Source organism: Notothenia rossii (assembly GCF_949606895.1).
Source record: "Notothenia rossii genome assembly, chromosome: 10".
Lineage (NCBI taxonomy): Eukaryota > Metazoa > Chordata > Actinopteri > Perciformes > Nototheniidae > Notothenia > Notothenia rossii.
This window is the reverse complement of record NC_136908.1, coordinates 22,341,103-22,358,103: the sequence shown is the minus strand read 5'-3', so window position 1 is coordinate 22,358,103 and position 17,001 is coordinate 22,341,103. Positions and strand designations below refer to the sequence as shown.

Here is a 17,001-nt window from a genome sequence, read left to right as displayed (position 1 = left end):
CGCTAACACCGGTCCCTCTCTCTCCCTCACTCCCTCTCTATCACACTGAATGCGCTATCGCCACACACACACAGAGCCGAGCTTGAATGACACAAGCACACGTGTATTTCCATGCAACTCTCTGATTGGTCTGGTGTGTTGCCTCTGTTGCGTTCACTGAACACGGGAAATTACAGTCCTGCCGTTGTCTCTTGTGTCATGATGAGGTTCACGTAAAGCACGGTTAATGTATTATATTATTGAGGTGTCTTAAATATACGTCAATCAAGTGGCACCTGCTAACGGGGTGGTGGATGATATGTTTACATCTAAAAACGTATTTTTCAAACATTATTTTTATTTTATTTTTCTTTCTTTTGTTACTTTTTTTTTTAACGGCCTGCGATCTACCTGCACCACACTCGCGATCGACCGGTTGGCGACCACTGCACTAGGGGGTCAAACCTTGGACCTATTTATTTATGCGTTGTTAAAATATTGATTGTATTTACTTTGTGGAGCTGCATGTAACTAACCATGAATGCTTTTTGTTGAACTTGTGTTTTAATTTAGATTCTCGGTCTAGAAAACATTTAACTTCCTCCGCGAATGAAATTGTCTCTCAGCTGAGAGGTGTTCTGCTTTTTTTAAGCCAAGCGATGAGTTCTCTACTTATCCACACATTTAAAACACATTGAACTTCTTTTAGATAAAGGGGCACCTGGTAAATTCAGAATTCTTTATCATTCAACGATGCATCCCTCTTGTTAGATAACACTATTTGTTGTTTCTGAGGTAAATGTCAGAAGGCAGATCGACTGTGGAAAATTCACCGAGCTCCAGGTTCATTTTTACTATTACAAAGACCTCTTAACAACATGGTTAAAGAAGCCATAAACTAAAACAACCTTACATTTATTTAAAACAATACGGTGAAACCTCCACCTCCCAAGCAGTGAGGACTGGTAGCTGGAGAGGTGCCAGTTCACCTCCTGGGAACTTCTGAGGGGTCCATGAGCAAGGCATCAAACCCCAAACTCCAGACTGCTCCCTGGCACCAGAAAATCTGGCAGCCTGTTTGCTCCGACACCTTCATAACAAAATATGCATATGTTTTTTTGGAGAACTTGGAGAAAAGGTGCCTCTTTCATTTCATTTTTCTTTTGATTTATATATTATTTATTTATTTGAGGACTTCATTGATCTGGTCGATGTGCAAAATCTTCACCAAACCGTTAAGATAGTTTCCCAACTTGCTTGACTCTATTAAAAGTAGTTATTAGCATATTGCTAACGTGCAGTTGATCAACCTCTTCTAAAATAAATCATCATACTTTTGAACCATTACTTCCAGAAAACCAATATGCCCACATCTAAGCTGCCTTTTATCTAAAAACAAATTAGAAAAACATGTTGTCAAACTGATCACTGCTGTCTTCACTGAAAACCACGTTTCGAATGTTTCCAATCTGGTTCCTGTCAGAAACATTCCACTGAAACAGCTCTTCTCAAAGTCTTGAATGACATAATGATGTTTTCTGATGTGGGTGAATGCTGTTTTGCTGATGCTGTGTATTAGTGCAGCTGTGTATTAAACTCGCCTTCAAAATAAAAGCATCTAAATAAAACAGGAAGTTAACCTAAATTACATTTAAGACATACAACTGCAACGAAAGTAACAAAAATAATGTAATATCCTTTTCAGTTTCACAGAACACAAATTGGGTTATTTACATCATATGTTTACATGATTTTGTTGTGCAATAAATGCAATCTCGATGTCATCGTACTATAATACGATAATCGGGCTGCTTCTTGTTTCCTTTGTATTGTCTTCTTGAGGCAAAAAATGCCCGATGGCACCGATGATTACACGAAGTAAAGACGAAGATGACACGATTTGACAAGATGCCCTCACGAGTGCCTTACAAAGGGAAAAATGGACACACAAATTCAACACGATAATGAACCTTCGCAAGGTGCTTCGGCAATTTTTTGGTATGCCACACACTGGCTGTTTTGCACAATTTCCATAGGCTTTGTCTGTTTTGAAGTCTGATTGCAGTTGATTAAGAATTATCTAAGATACTGAGGCTGCCGGTGTGTTTGTGGAGTGGTTTCATTAGAAAGCTTTGATGTGCTTTTTTTCCAAGATGCTTTTAAGGTAGATATTTTATTAAAAACATCAAAGGTAAAGCTCTCTCTTTCTCTCTCACACTATCTCCATTTCACACCAAGACTCTTTGCTTTTTGTGTTTTCCTGGTATTCTCAAGTGGGTCGACCGGTGCCGGGGTCAAGTGACACGAGACAGCAGCAGAAGACGGGGGAAACATTTTGGCAAATTCTGCACTTCATGTCATCTCTCCCTCCCTGTTTAACCTCTTCTCGACTATTTGCGTCCCCCACGGTCTTTACACCTCAAAAATGTGATTTCCTCTCATCTCAACAGAAATGCGTTTTGTCTTTAGCGAACAATCCCTGATGTTTGTTCCCCCGCAGTGAAGGTCTCGCCTTTCAATCCATTGCTTTGACTACTTGACTTTATTTTCTCTTTCTCTTCTCTTAAAATGTTATACGGGGACACATTACTTTATGTTTTTTCTCTTCTGTACTTTTCAGAAAGTATTTTAAGTAACAACAGTTTGAAAGATCCTTTTTTCAAAACTGACAATTGCATACATCCTTAGAGCGAGATTTTAAACCAAGACTAGGTTGTCAGGGATATGTTCAACTCTATTTCACTGAAATTGTGAGCATATTACTCTAACAACTATACATACAGGTTAACCTCTAAATTGTTGTCCCAAATTGTTTAATGATTAAAATATGTCTGGTGTTGGACCCAATGATGCCTAACAGTCACTATCAGAGTTTAATGGACTGAATTGACGAAGGGAGCAACATCTTCCTACAAAACGTGCACAACATTTAGCTACATCTATGAAAAATGGCAAAAGAAAACAGGAATATTTAAGCAGCAGTAAAAGTTGTCTTTAGTCCACTTAGCATCTGTTATTCACTAATATTCCACAGGTGACATACAGTAGGACTACTTTTATGGGACATGGTGCATTGTTAACCAAACTTATTTTCCCCTTACATGGATCTTGTAGGTTCATAAAATGTCATCTCTAATTTCACCGCTCTGTTTTTCCGTTTCCTCTCACAGGTACTTCAACAACATATCCATTGGTGGGCGGGATTATTCCTTCAACAGTGACGGCTACCTGTCCAATCCGCTGCTCGATGTCATCTCCTACACCAGTGGGAGGGGCTGGGAGGAGGTTCGTACACAGCTGTGCAAGTTAGCACTAATTATCATAAAGCAACGACTAGACTGGCTAACTGCAATTTCACAGTCCATCAGGCATGCTAACTCATCACTGCTCAGTTTCACCTTTCAGCTGTCTCACTGTCTCCCCTCTTCTTTCCTCTCCCAGATTTCATTAGAGCTCCTCAAACCCCCCTCCCTTCATCCTCTCCCTCTACTCTTTCGTCACGGTTTGTCAGCCTTGTTAGCCAGCGCTAACTCACACTCCAATACCCTCTCCATCAGGGGCCATGTGTAGCAGTTGTACAGTAATAGCACCAGATCTAAGGTCTTTCCTCGGAGGGCACTTTCAATTCCTCAAGCCTCCCCTCGACCTGAGAAAAACATGAAACCTTGTTGTTCCGTCCCGCTGTGTTCCATTTGCTCCTGACCTTTTACGATTCAATATGTTTTCTGGCGAGTGCAAACTCACGTCCCCCTTCATTTACAGGATGATAACTAAAAAGTAAAAAAACAAGAAAATTGACCTTCGAAATAAATAAATCATGTGGTTCTACCAGTGCAGCATCAGTATGAGTCCTTGGATTTCAGTGTGTGTAGTTATTCACCTTCCTGTCATAGTCATCTGAAACCAAAGCACAGTCTGCTCTGATTGGTTAGCGAGCTGGCTCTGTTGTGATCGGTCAACCACTAAAGCCCCTGTCACACTGTCCCGAAATTGACACCAGATGGACACACGAATATGGAATTGTGAATTTCGCACGAAGATGGCCCCGAAGTTGGTCAACAGCCAAGCAACAGCCGAAGCAAGTATGATGCCTACTGAAGACCACACGATGGCACCCGAACCACACACGATAATATGGTGGTAGACTTTACTGATGATTTAGAATGTATCCAGACTCAACGTAAGAGCTTGTACCTCTTCGGGGGGTGCTAACATTTAAACATACACTTTATTCTTTACTTTCTCCGTCTTTATATGTAGATTAGAAGATATTACTTATTTCCGTCATGTTGTTTCCATAGCAACAACAACTTCCTGTCAACAGCGTAAACTCGCCTTCAAAATAAAAGCATCTAAAGAAAACAGGAAGTTAACCTAAATTACATTTAAGACATACAACTGCAACAAAAGTAAAAACAAACAATGTAATATCCTTTTCAGTTTCACAGAAAACAAATTGGGTTATTTACATAATATGTTTAGATGATTTTGTTGTGCAATAAATGCAATCTCGATATCATCGTACTACAATACGATGGCTACATGACGGCATTGCGAGGGCTTTACGTAGTCGTGTTGCCTTCCTAAGACAATCGGGCTGCTTTTTGTTTCCTTCGTATTGTCTTTTTGAGGCGAAAAATGCCCGATAGCACCGATGATCACACAAAGTAAAGACGAAGATGACACAATTTGGAGCCGCCCCCCCTCTTCCCACATAAAAAAAAATAAGAAAAATAATTTATTTTTATTTTTGATAAACAAGGTAAATATTATATAATTGGTATCAGTAAAATGTATAATCTACAATAAAATGTCGTTTAAAATTGTGTTACGATGTCTAAAGTTACATGTTTCCTGCCTGGCCTTATCATTACCCTCTCTCGTCTGGGCGCTATGCACAGCGCCCAGACGAGAGTGCAGCAAGTGATGCAGAAGCCAACTGTTCCTATCTTGAAACTATGCCGCCGAAACATAATTTCAGCCAATCAGCGTCGTCAAATCTAATGGTCACAGGGCGCGTATACGTCAGTGCCTGGTGCAGTCTGTGAGTTGTTTAGATTTGTATCCAAGGAGACAAAATAAGAAGCTGTCATACACTCTGGAAGCTATCATTAGCAGCTAATGAAAACTCAGTTTTTGACATAAAAATTGATTTATGGATTATCAATACTTTTTCAAAGTGACAGACACATTGGATTAACCTTCAGCCGTGTTTTTCTCGTTTTTGATCAGAATAACAGCAAAAGGTGAGCATATCTCCGTGTGTTGCTACCTAAAGCTACGTTGTGTGATGTCTGTATTTGCTTCCCCTGTCGCGAGTTCTGATCGCTCAGTGATGATACTTATATTTCTAGAATCTGTGGAATCTCAGTTTGTTAGCTAAGCTTGTTTGTGCATATCCGATAAGTATATCGATTGATTTATACCGAGAGTGCGTTAGCATTTTTTCGCTCAGGTCTCATTTAGACGCTTCTTGTGAGATTTGTGTTTTGTTTCGGTAAACATGGTTCATATCATCAGTTAGCTGAGTTTCTTCCTGTTAAATGAGTAGGGTACATAAATAGTTTATTACATTTTAAGAAGCCCTGAGACACAGTTTTGTTCGAAAAAAACGGGGGGAAAAAGCCCCTTAAATGGGAATTAAATCATTTTAATTTTGAGTGTTCCCAAAGCCCCGGTGTTCCGCAGTTTGTGTGGGCCTACTGTACTGTTGCACCGTTTATGTAGAAACTATGTCCAGGACAAGGTGTTTGGAAGTTTTGGAAGATCCATAGCTAACCACACTGAAGATTATGGAGGTATTGATCAGTCTTCTCATATTTTTAAGCGCCCCCCCCGATAACATCACCAGAAGTCATAATTTAAGGGGTCTTTTCTCAATTTGTTTTCCTGGGGGAGCATCCCCCTGGACTCCCCTGGTATTGTTTGGTCACCATTTCCACAGCCCCACCTAAAATATTTTCCACCACCGGCCACTGGATGCAAGGCTCTGTGACACTGGTAACAAAACTTAAAAAAGGAACACTCTGTCCTAAAACCTCCAAATGTTGCTTTAAACCCATATTACTTTATTTCATCAGCTGCTGCTTCTTAAACTGTGCAATTTTTGCAAACAATCAAAAAGGAGCTAGACATTGGTGACTTTTACTCAACACATTTGATGACAAATATGCCTTTATACTTTTTTTTCCCTCTGATTTGAACTGGCATATTAATCCCAGTTTTCAGTTGTCGACATTTATGATAACACACATTAACTTGTCATTGTTGCATAATGTTTCTCTTTGTGGATGCTGTTTGAAATTCTGAATTACTTTTGGCAATTTGCGTCTCAAAGAACCTTGGACTGAATAAGGGGGTTTTGCAGAATCGTATACATTGTGCATGCAATGATCTAAAATTTACCCGATCTTGTTTTGCAGAAGATAACACGACTCAGAGCAAAATTCAGCTCGGTTGAAATATTAAAGTTACGCACAAAACTAAGAGCACTAACAAACTCATGACAAATGAAAGCACTGCCTGTTACCATTTGATTGCTGAACAAGGGGCATTTATTTTTGGAGTGTGTCAGCTATTTTATTCATGTTTTTAGATCTTCGGTGTCAGTTTTTAGGTCTTCTATGTATTTTTCTCTGTTTTTAAGTTTTTTTAGAAATCCAGCCTTTTGAAATTACTTAACCTTACAGAAAAGCGGAATATTGCAATAGTCTCTGACACAAGCTACAACTCGCACTTCTTCCTCTGTGGGAATCGTAGTGCCGTTTTCTGTTCCAGTTCAACATTACTGTATTCAATTTTCAATTAACAAAAGCTGAGATACTGACAGAGGAGACAGGTTACTGTCCCATACTTCATGGGTTAGAAAAGATAGAGGAGAAAAAAAAACTGGCTACAGTTGGCAAAAAAAACGACAGATAAGAGTTTCCTTTGCACTGCTGGTCCCCAAAGACGATTCCTGTGCTGCTCTTTTGTATCTGATGTCCAGTTGAGTCGGGGAGGAAATAATCAGAATGGCCATGTCATGTTCCAAACAGGAATCCCTTCCCCTAAGGATCTTACAATATTGTAATACTGTCATTTTACAGTCATCTTAAACCTTTTTTGGAAATAACTTGTTGTGTGGTGCGTCTCTCTGTTCCATAACAAGCACAACATACATGTAAAGCTACAATAATATTGTAGGCCTATCATATATCAATTTACATCATATATCAACAATTTACTGTATGAATGTGTAAAGTTGAAAGGGTTTGCTTATTGTACCAAATTATTGGAAAATGATTGCCAAACTCTGCAGTTCCTCTCAGCTCTACAGAGCTTCTTATGGTCTTTGGGCTCTTGGTTTTCCAGGCTCGCAACTTCAAAGTTAGGGTGTTCTCTGAACCAACCTGTTATCAGTTTTCATCAGCCGTAAAACGGGTCTTGAAATCAGCGAGAAATTAGTGTTTCAAAACAACATTCGACAGCTATACCAGAGGTCCAAGGAAGTCCATTAGTATAAGTGTCTTGATCAAAAAATAAAGCTATAACAAACACTTGTCGGCATCACTAAAAGTTAATAATTGGCAGAAGTTACCAGCATAATTATGTATATTGTGAACTCCCTTCATAAATATATAATTCCAAATATGGCACACTGCATTTTGAAAATAAATATTACTCCATGTTCTCATTTTATTTTCCTTTAGCCATTTCCAGGCAAGGACTTGAAGGTCTCTTGAAGTGACTGTTTTGTGAGAGCTTAGACCTGAGGGGTAAGGGCCAAGCAAAGGACAAACAGTGTCGATACAGTTCCCTCAGAGACCAGCACTTGACCCTGACGGCCCAGTGTTTTCTTTCCAACTTTAATTGTCTGACCATCCCCATTTCCCAGAGGAATATTTGCTGAATTAACCTCTCCTGAACTGAATCATAGAGTATATTTGCCAAGCACAGCAACCTGAGGGAAACTGAACAAGAGCTGGCTGTATATATGTGGAACTTTGTTTATCTACAGTCTCAGTGTCTGAACATTCGCAGAGATGAAATTTGGTATAGCTAAGAACATATTAAGACGTCTTTAAAATGCCAAGCCAGTTTGGCATTAATCCATTTCTGATTTAAAGACACAACCCTGCAACTCAAACTTCCAGCAGCCCGAAATCAATAATTGCTGTGTTTTTTTGTGCATTTATTTTGTTTTATGATTATATCTGATCCTTTTATAGGCATCATTACCAAGGCAAACACTTTCAAAGACATACATACATATTATTATGCATGCAGGATTAGTGATGTTTGGGCTAAATGCTCCATGCATTATCCATTGAAAAGGACAATAGCACTATATGCGTATTGACTTCATCTTCAAACATGCCGTAATCATATTTAATCTTTACAATTAACATTGGCAGCTTACCGGGTCTAGCGGGTCTAGCGGTACCGGGGTCTCTCGGGCTTAACAGGTTAATAACTAAAAAAATAACAGTTTAATCTTCTTGTATAACTCAATGAATAAGATTAGATCAGTATATCTGTGCAAAACTTTAAAAAATATGGTATTTACTTTTTGTCAGATAAATTTCCAACTTTTAGCTTTAGTTTTATCCTTTGCATAAGTAGCTTGCTAAACAATCTCAATGATGCTTTCACTATTTTCTGGCATTTTTCTACATCACATTGTATTGTATTCATGCTTCAATAGATATCATATTGAAGTATTTTGTTGTTTTGCTGCCAACAAAGACTTTAGTCATACATTTTGAGCATGTCATTCTGTACTAAGGCGTTATGTGATACAACAAAACAGAAATATTTGTATTTGTTTGTTCTTAGAGTTGAACGTGCCCAGTGAAGTATAAACTGGATCAATGAGAAAATAGGAAAAGACTCCGTCCCTGAGATCCTAAACAACACAGAGCTGAATCCTATTATAGTTCAGTTTCAAGGTGCATTAAGAACTTCACAAAACAGAAAAGTAACAATGTATGCAGGAAGAGCACACTTTAAAGTGATTACAATAATTCAGCAGGTACTACTCAAAGGATCAGGCTTTTCCCTGGCCTGTTCTGTTTCAAACCTGCATGAAGACTGTTGTACAAAAAAACACAGATCATTTTTGTTGTTAAGCTTCATTATGTACTGTATGTATGTACTTCGTATTATAATTGAAATTAATTATGGTCCTGCCTTAAGAATAAATCTAAAACTCAGCTATAGCAACCTTGAGATTTTGAACTGTCAATTTCTCCCCACGTCCATATTAGATGCCAATTGATATTGAAAACATTTAAAAATAAAAAATACGGTTCAGCATTACCCTGGCTGACGCTTGTCACCCACATTGAACAAAACCCAATTATTTTTTAAAATGTATTTGTTCCGGTTCAGTTGACACCATTATTTGGCATGTTTCAGAAGTTTCTCATTTCTGCAGCTAGTTAGAAATTATAAGCTATTTTTGTTGCAGGCCAATTTTGTACTTGAGTTGTTTACTACAATTCACAGCTATTTTGCACTCAGAACGGACTGGCAGAGTGAAAATATATGCAGAAATCACTTAAAGCGGTAATGAATCCAATGCTGGCGGAGGTGCATGGATGAATGCACGCCCATTGACGCTTCGCTGTCCATAAAATGGCTTCCAGTCCTTCAGTGATTATTACAATTGAGGACCGGCTGTGTTTTTTATTCTTTCTTTTGGAAGGATTTTGGAAATGCAATTGCCAATCTTTACTGACCCTGAAAATTAAATTTTAAAGTGGAGTGCAGTCACTTTTTAACATTCAGATAAACAACAAGGTCGAATGTTATATATTAATATGTTGGTTCTACAAAAGCTTTGACTCCCTGCGATGGGTGACATCGTCGGGAAACAAAGCAGGAGCATTGCAATTCTGACCAAAATCTATAATGAGAACTGAAACACCTGAGAACACCTTACTGTTGTCTATTAAACTACATTAGATTCCATCACTGTACAAACATGACATTTACAAGACAATAACTTCGGTAGCCAACTTTACATCAGCTCATGCGTGTATATGCCCGGGTGTCTTTCCGGATGAACCTGAGTAAGCAAACATTGGTTCCTGCTTTTCTATCCAGGAGCGCTAATTGGCCATTCTACATGTCCTTTGGCGCTTAGATAGTGATTTGATTTTCCTTTGCATCAGCAGAGTGATTGGTATGTAATGAACAGAAGAGGAGCTGCTTAAACCATTTTGGCTGAACAGACAATGAAAAATAAACAGACAATAAATATTCCTCTCAAAGTCATGGATTATTTAAACCAAATGTTGGTTTGCTATTTAAAGATCCTACAAAGCATTTTGAATGGAACAACAGAAAATGTATTGATTATTTAAGTCGATGCATATTAGAGTGTTGACTTTGGAAGTAATGCACATCAAACTATTGATTTATTTAAGTGATGCATCCTTAACTCTCAAGTCCTCTTAGCATTGTACCCCAGATTAACGATTGTAATAGATAAGCACAAGGAGACAAACATTATTATCACTTAGCTCGAGTTCTTCGAACCTAAAGGGAATGCAGTAAATATCAACATTCCTCAAGCACTCTGGGAGGGATTTTTTTAACAATTGGCACAAATGTCCACTTGGATTCAAAGATGAACTTATTTATGTTAGTGGTCTAAGTCAAGGTCAAAATAACCTCTTATCTATCCCATTCTTGTAAAATAATATAAAAGTAACACCTTGTTGGAACTTCATCAGATATGGCACAAACGTCCGTTTGGAAAAAAGGATACAATTATAAAAATAAATAAATATGATCTCTGTCACCCCACAAAAAACGTCTTTGGCCAAAACTCAGTAAATAACACATGTCTAAAAGGTTACAATTATTAAATGATGACCTTTTGGGCAGAAATAATTGATATTTATAGTTTCAAATCAATGTTTAAGCAAGGCAGCTGATATGTTATATAGATCCTTAACTGTTTGTAGTATGTCAATACAACTTGTGCGTGTTTGCTTTTATCTTTTTACCAGCCTGAACTGTTACACTGTTTTTTTCGCCTTGTTCTTGTCCATTTATTGTTAGCCTTGCAACCGTGGGAATGGAGTAAAAAAAATGAAAGTTCAGTTCTAAGATCGAATTGGTCAGAGGTGAATATACATTAGCTCCCCCATTGTATGCCCCTGGCTCAATTTGTGTCATGGCTGCTTTGAAAGACATCTGTACAAAAAAGACATCTGTTTTGTATGAGCAGTGCAAAAGTATCTATATGGTTGTAGATCTTTTGTATTCATTTATGAAGACCAAAAGGTGAGAGAGAAGAGCAGAAACCATAAATAGTCAAATAATGGAAAGTTATTAAACGATCCAAAGGGCCGGGTGCTGCAAATGTGCTTTTGAAATCACTCTCTTCTCTGTGTCTGTGGTCCTTGTGTTAATGTATTGACGGGCCAAAAGGATTAGGGGTTATTGAAAGTGTTGATGCACCTCTTCATGTGCCTGGCTGAAAATGTTCTTTGAAATCTTGTGACTGGTTGTATGTGTCTCTATGTATATGCATGTCTAGTTGTATAGAGTAGAGTATCATTTGTGGATTCTCTTGTTTACTTGTATTTGTCACATAATGGGGACTAACCTCCAATCTGGGGATAAAAAGCAGGATCCCTAAAACTAGGGATGCTCCGATTGCCAATTGTGGGGCCAATCACCGATCCGATCGAGTGGGTGGAGGCTATGGGGATCTTCCATTTAAAGTGATGTTTAAAACTCAGTTTTACTGGCGCTTCCACAAACAACAACAAACATAATTATTACATTCAAATGAAGTACATTATTCAAGTTTACATTAATTTTGGATAATAACACAGGAGAAATTAGCGGAAGCGCTCTCTTTTCCTCTATCCCTCCCTCCCTCCCTCTCCTGACAGCTGGTCCCTATCCGTCTCATGCAGCTCACTGATCCAGTAATGAGTGACCCGACAGTGAAGAATAAACGCATTTATAACTAGTTTAGCTTGTCCAGAGGTAGATAAAATAGCTAAGTGTGTTAGGTCTAACTCTTAGTGTGTGTTTTGCTCCGCTCACCGGTCCGTCACAGCGGACGGAGCTGAAGGATTTCTGCTTCACACACGTTGCATACCGCTATTTTATTGTCTTTTTCGGACACCTTAAAATACTGCCAGACTGGTAAAGCCATTTTGGCGAGCTTGTTTTGCCGCGCACAGAGAAAAGTGTCATGTATTTTACGTCATTTGATCGGCTCTCCCAATCGGCATCTATGGAGAGCACCGATTGATCGACAGAGAGTGAATATCGGCCGGCGGCCGATCAATCGGAGCATCCCTACCTAAAACCAAAGTTCAAGACTCGGTTTAAAGAGGTTCTAATAAGGATCTGGTTAATTTCACGGTACTGTTTGGATTCTAGGGACATTTTTTTTTTTTAATTAAGAGACCACACAAGTATGTCCTTTTGTGAAGACATGTCTGTTTACACAGTGACATTGCGTGAACTCACAAACAATGTCCTTACAAGCAACAACACCGGTGTATGTTTGTGTTTGAAGAGGCTTTGCATCTTGTTTTTTCACAAATCCCAGCATGTCTGGCACCATCAGGGAAATCCAATGGAAGATGGTCTGTATGTAAATGCCATCTAAATATATGGCTGCACAGCTTTAAAAGAACCAAATAATAAAGGCCAGATTTGCTATTTTATTCCTGCAAATCCATCCAGTAGTTTCACTGTGACATTGTAAACTGTCTCGTTGGTCTCAATACAGGTCCAAAATAAACTGAGCTTAGTTAACATGAACAGACTGTCATTAGGCAACACAACCAATGCAAAGACACACTGCACTTCTGCATTCAACAACCCAATGACCCACAGCTGTGCAGGAAAAGAGGAATACAACAAACTTGATCATCTTCACTGCAGCCTTTCCTCCTACAAAAAATGAAAAGGTCGATTTTTCAGCCGCTTATTACGACCCATAGTCACGTTTTAAAGTGTAGCAACTCTAGTGTTCGTGTAAGAAACAACATGCTCCCGTTGATTGCAAACGCTCCGGAGGGTCGTTTATTCACAAATAACCCTCTCTGGAAAATCCTAAATTGTGGAATATTTTGTTCATTAAAATGCTTTTTGATTAGATTTCTAGCAAGACGTGTATATTGTACTTTTAAAATCTACGTCCAGTGGATGTGTAGGATCTATAGTTTGATAGATATTACAATGATTATTTGAGGTCTCGCCAGGAGAACGTGTATACTAGGTCTTTCCGCAGTGTCCATGTAAAGTTGGCGTCAACCCTCACGAGGTGAAAACTGTTTTTCCGGTCTCGAAGTTTTCATAATAAAACCGGAAATATTCCCCTTACCCACCCACCCACATGCTGGCTATTGTGCTCTCATTCATAACACTCCGTTCGATGTCTCACTATGGGATGCGCCTCATTGCGGAGCAAACAGAAGCATCAATCTCATTACGCCAATCCTGATTGGCTGGTGATCTTGACGTCAGCGTCAGGGAATCCACCCACCCTATAAGTAGATGCGCAACGTCGCAGCGTCATTCAAACACCTCTTCTCGCTTCAGAGCACATCTCGACATATCAGTAGCCGGGCTAGCTTAACAGTCCACAGACTGAACCCAAAGCTAACTTTTGGTCGACGGGCGCTCGCAGGCTACTTTTCTGCTTCGCAAGAAGACTGTTAATACTAACACACCAGTTAGTATTGCAATCTACCTCGCCGTTTCTTTCTTCGGAAATAAAGGTAAGGTTTTGATTTTTCAAGCTAGTGACACACCTGTTGCTAGCTTGCCTTCCCTCAATACCGACACCACGGTAGCGAGGACGTTTTTTCTTTTAATCTCTCACACCAGAGGAAGGGAAGATAAAAAGGTATTAACACACCAGTTAATATTCTTTGAGAATAAAATTCTACACCGTCGCTTTTTCTCCGGATTAACGACAGGTGGGGAAAGAATTTTTTCTCAGCAACGTACCTGTTACGAGCGGGTCCTCTCCACGCCATCACCAGGGCAAACAAGATGGACGTTTCTCTCCCTCACACCAGAGGAGTCAGGGACTCGGAGGCTCGGCTCTGTGGCTGTGGGTTGAAGATATCAGGCACAGACTCACACCAGGTCTGCTCGTCCTGCCTCGGGCTGGAACACGCCCAGGAGGCTATCGACAACCCCGGCTCGTGCGGGCATTGTGCCCGCTTCACCATCAAGAGCCTCCGCCGACGGCTAGCACGCCAAGCTAGCTTGTCGGGACAGGACCCCCTCATGTCCGCTGTTTTGCCGGCCGGCAATCAAGACATGGGGGCGTCCGCCACAGAAATTGAGCCCCGCGCTGTGTCAGGCGTGGGCTCAATAACAGCGGCAGCCGCTGAACCGGAGTCCCGCGCCGTGTCAGGCTGTGTCAAGCTGGGACTCCCAACTGGACCTCACCATGGTCTCGCCCGCGGAGGATGTCCTGGAGTTGGACTACATGGAGGACGAAGAGGATGAATCTGAGTTCCTCCTGTCCGACTTGGATGAGCAAGAAGATGATATCTTTGTGTCATCAGCTCAGGCTGCAAAGCCGGGAGCGATGGCTGCTCTCCCGGGCGATAGCGCACCAGCTTCGCCCTGTCTGAGCAGGGACCTGCAGGCCGTGTGTCAACGCGCCGCGTCCAGGCTGGACATCCCATGGCCTGAAATGGCCAACGAGACCGCCATGTCTTGCTACGAGGAAAAGACTTTGCCCCAAGCAGCGAGGACAAAGAGGCAGCTCCTTCAGTCTTCCCGGAGATGCTGGACGAGGTGTCGGTCTCGTGGAGATAACGTCCCTTCAGTAATAAGGCCCCAATCCAGGGTGCCTCCTCCCTGGACTGTGACGGTATGGAGAGGCTCGGCCTGCTCCGCATACCGCCCATGGAACCGCTGGTGGCAGCCCACCTCCAACCGAGGCTGGCTCCAATACCAAGCAGGAACCCCACGCTACCGGTGAAGGCAGACCGATTCCAGTCAGCGACGACGGAACGGGCCTATAAAGCCGCAGCGTTGTCCGCCAAGGCACTCAACGTATCCTCACTGCTGACCGCCTACCAGGCGGAGCTCTGCGAGGACCTGTCGAGCAAACCTGGGCCGGCCATGTGGGACGAGATCGCAGCGATCACGGATATTTGCCTCCGTGTGCAGCGCTGTGCAGTCCAGGCCACGGGCAAAGTCATGGGCATAATGGTGTTATAGGAGAGAGCCAGGTGGCTCAACCTGACCAACCTCCCAGACCGGGAAAAGGAGGATGTTCTCGACATGCCTATCGTTCCCGAGGGTATTTTCGGCTCCGCTTTAGTCTCGATGCATCGGAGGTGTGAGTCGAAAAAGAAGGAAGGCAAGGCCCTCCACCTTTGTCTCCCCCGAAGGGTCCAGCCGCTACCTGCGACGATCTCGCGGCAGTCCTTTGCCCAAGTTGCCTCACGTCCTGCCCGGTTCAAGGTACCGAGTCAGCAGAGGCCACAGCCCGCCCCGAGTCCCCAGCCCAGGCATGAGACGAGGACGAGCTGGCCGAGAAAAATCTCCGGTTCCGGCAGCAGCCGTTCAGGCACAGCCAACTCAGATTTTCAGTCACCAGTCGAAGAAGAAGAAGCGGGCGGCCTGACTGCCTCCTCTCCTCTCCTCGGTGACAGAGCTGGAAGTTCCCTGTTCCCCTGCTCCAGATGTGTTTTCGGGGTGCCACCAGGCCCCCATCTTCCCGCCGCCTCGAGTGATGCCACAACGCCATCCTCAAGTTCGCGCCAGAAGGGAAACGGAATTAATACCAGAGACAGCGAGTTCTGCTATCAGCCTAAGTCACAAAAACACATCTCACAAATACCGTTGTTTTCGAATAAACCATTTTTCACTGTCGCTTCCAGGCTTCAAGCCGAGGGCGCAGTCCAAAACAATTAAATGAAAAACAATAAACAGTCTGTCACCTGTCCCTCTTTTGAGAGCAGCTACGGCCTCTCTCAAAAGGCGGATAATAGACGGGTCTGTGAAGGCACCACCGCCACGCGCATGTGCAGTGCCGGCTGGAGCTGTGAAGACACCACCGCCACGCGCATGCGCAGTGTCGGCTGGGGTTATCAACCTGGGGTACCGCCGTGTTCAGACGCTAGAGGGCCCCATAACACAACAAATAGAGACTCAGAGGGAAAGAGACGTGACATCTCCGCTCGCTTTAAGAAGCGAAAGGTGGAAGATGCTCACAGCTTCTGCTTGGGTTTTCAAGACAGTAACACGGGGCTACAGGCTCCAATTCGCTGTCACCCCCCCTCGCTTCTCGGGAATTCTGTATTCACAAGCCCGGGGAGAGTCAGCCCATATTCTGGAGCGAGAGATTCTCTCGCTACTAGAAAAGAAGGCTATATCTATAATACCCGCCGAACAGCGTCTGAGCGGCTTATTTTCCAAGTATTTCCTCATTCCCAAACGGGGAGGGAACGGAATTCGGCCAATACTGGATTTTATTTGGCTATCTCAAAAAATTCAGAATGCTCACTCACACATCTCTGCTACGTCTCGTGAGACAAAACGACTGGTTCACATCAGTCGATCTGAAAGATGCGTATTTCCACATCCCAGTATATTACCCACACAGGAAATATCTGAGGTTCGCATTTCAGGGTGTTACGAGTACAGAGTACTTCCCTTTGGTCTGTCTCTGAGTCCAAGAGTGTTTATGCGATGTACGGAAGCCGCGATAGCCCCGTTAAGACAACAGGGTATTCACCTGGCAACCTACCTGGACGACTGGCTGCTTCTCGCACAGTCGGAACAGGAGGCTATTACGCAGACAAATATCCTCGTAAAACACCTGCTCGACCTGGGTTTCATAATAAACACAGAAAAAGCATGTTGTCCCCAGCCCAGACTGTACTCTTCCTGGGTCTACACCTGAACTCAGTGCCCTTTACAGCCCGCCTGTCAGCGAAAAGAGTGAAAGCTTTCAGAGCTTGTCTCGCTCATTTACGGCTGCGCAAATATGTTCTCTTCAAATCATGTCTGCGGTTACTGGGGCTCATG

At 42.0% G+C, this 17,001-nt stretch overlaps 1 protein-coding gene across 2 annotated transcripts in view; it reads left to right on the top strand.

Annotated features, from left to right (window-relative positions):
• grin2da (glutamate receptor, ionotropic, N-methyl D-aspartate 2D, a) overlaps window positions 1–17,001 on the top strand; it is a 237,886-nt gene that overhangs the window by 122,063 nt on the left and 98,822 nt on the right. For both annotated transcript variants that reach the window (XM_079655556.1, XM_079655557.1), the window contains one exon: window positions 3,150–3,264. In XM_079655556.1, the coding sequence (XP_079511682.1) occupies window positions 3,150–3,264 (115 nt within the window). The remainder of the gene's footprint in view (window positions 1–3,149; window positions 3,265–17,001) is intronic.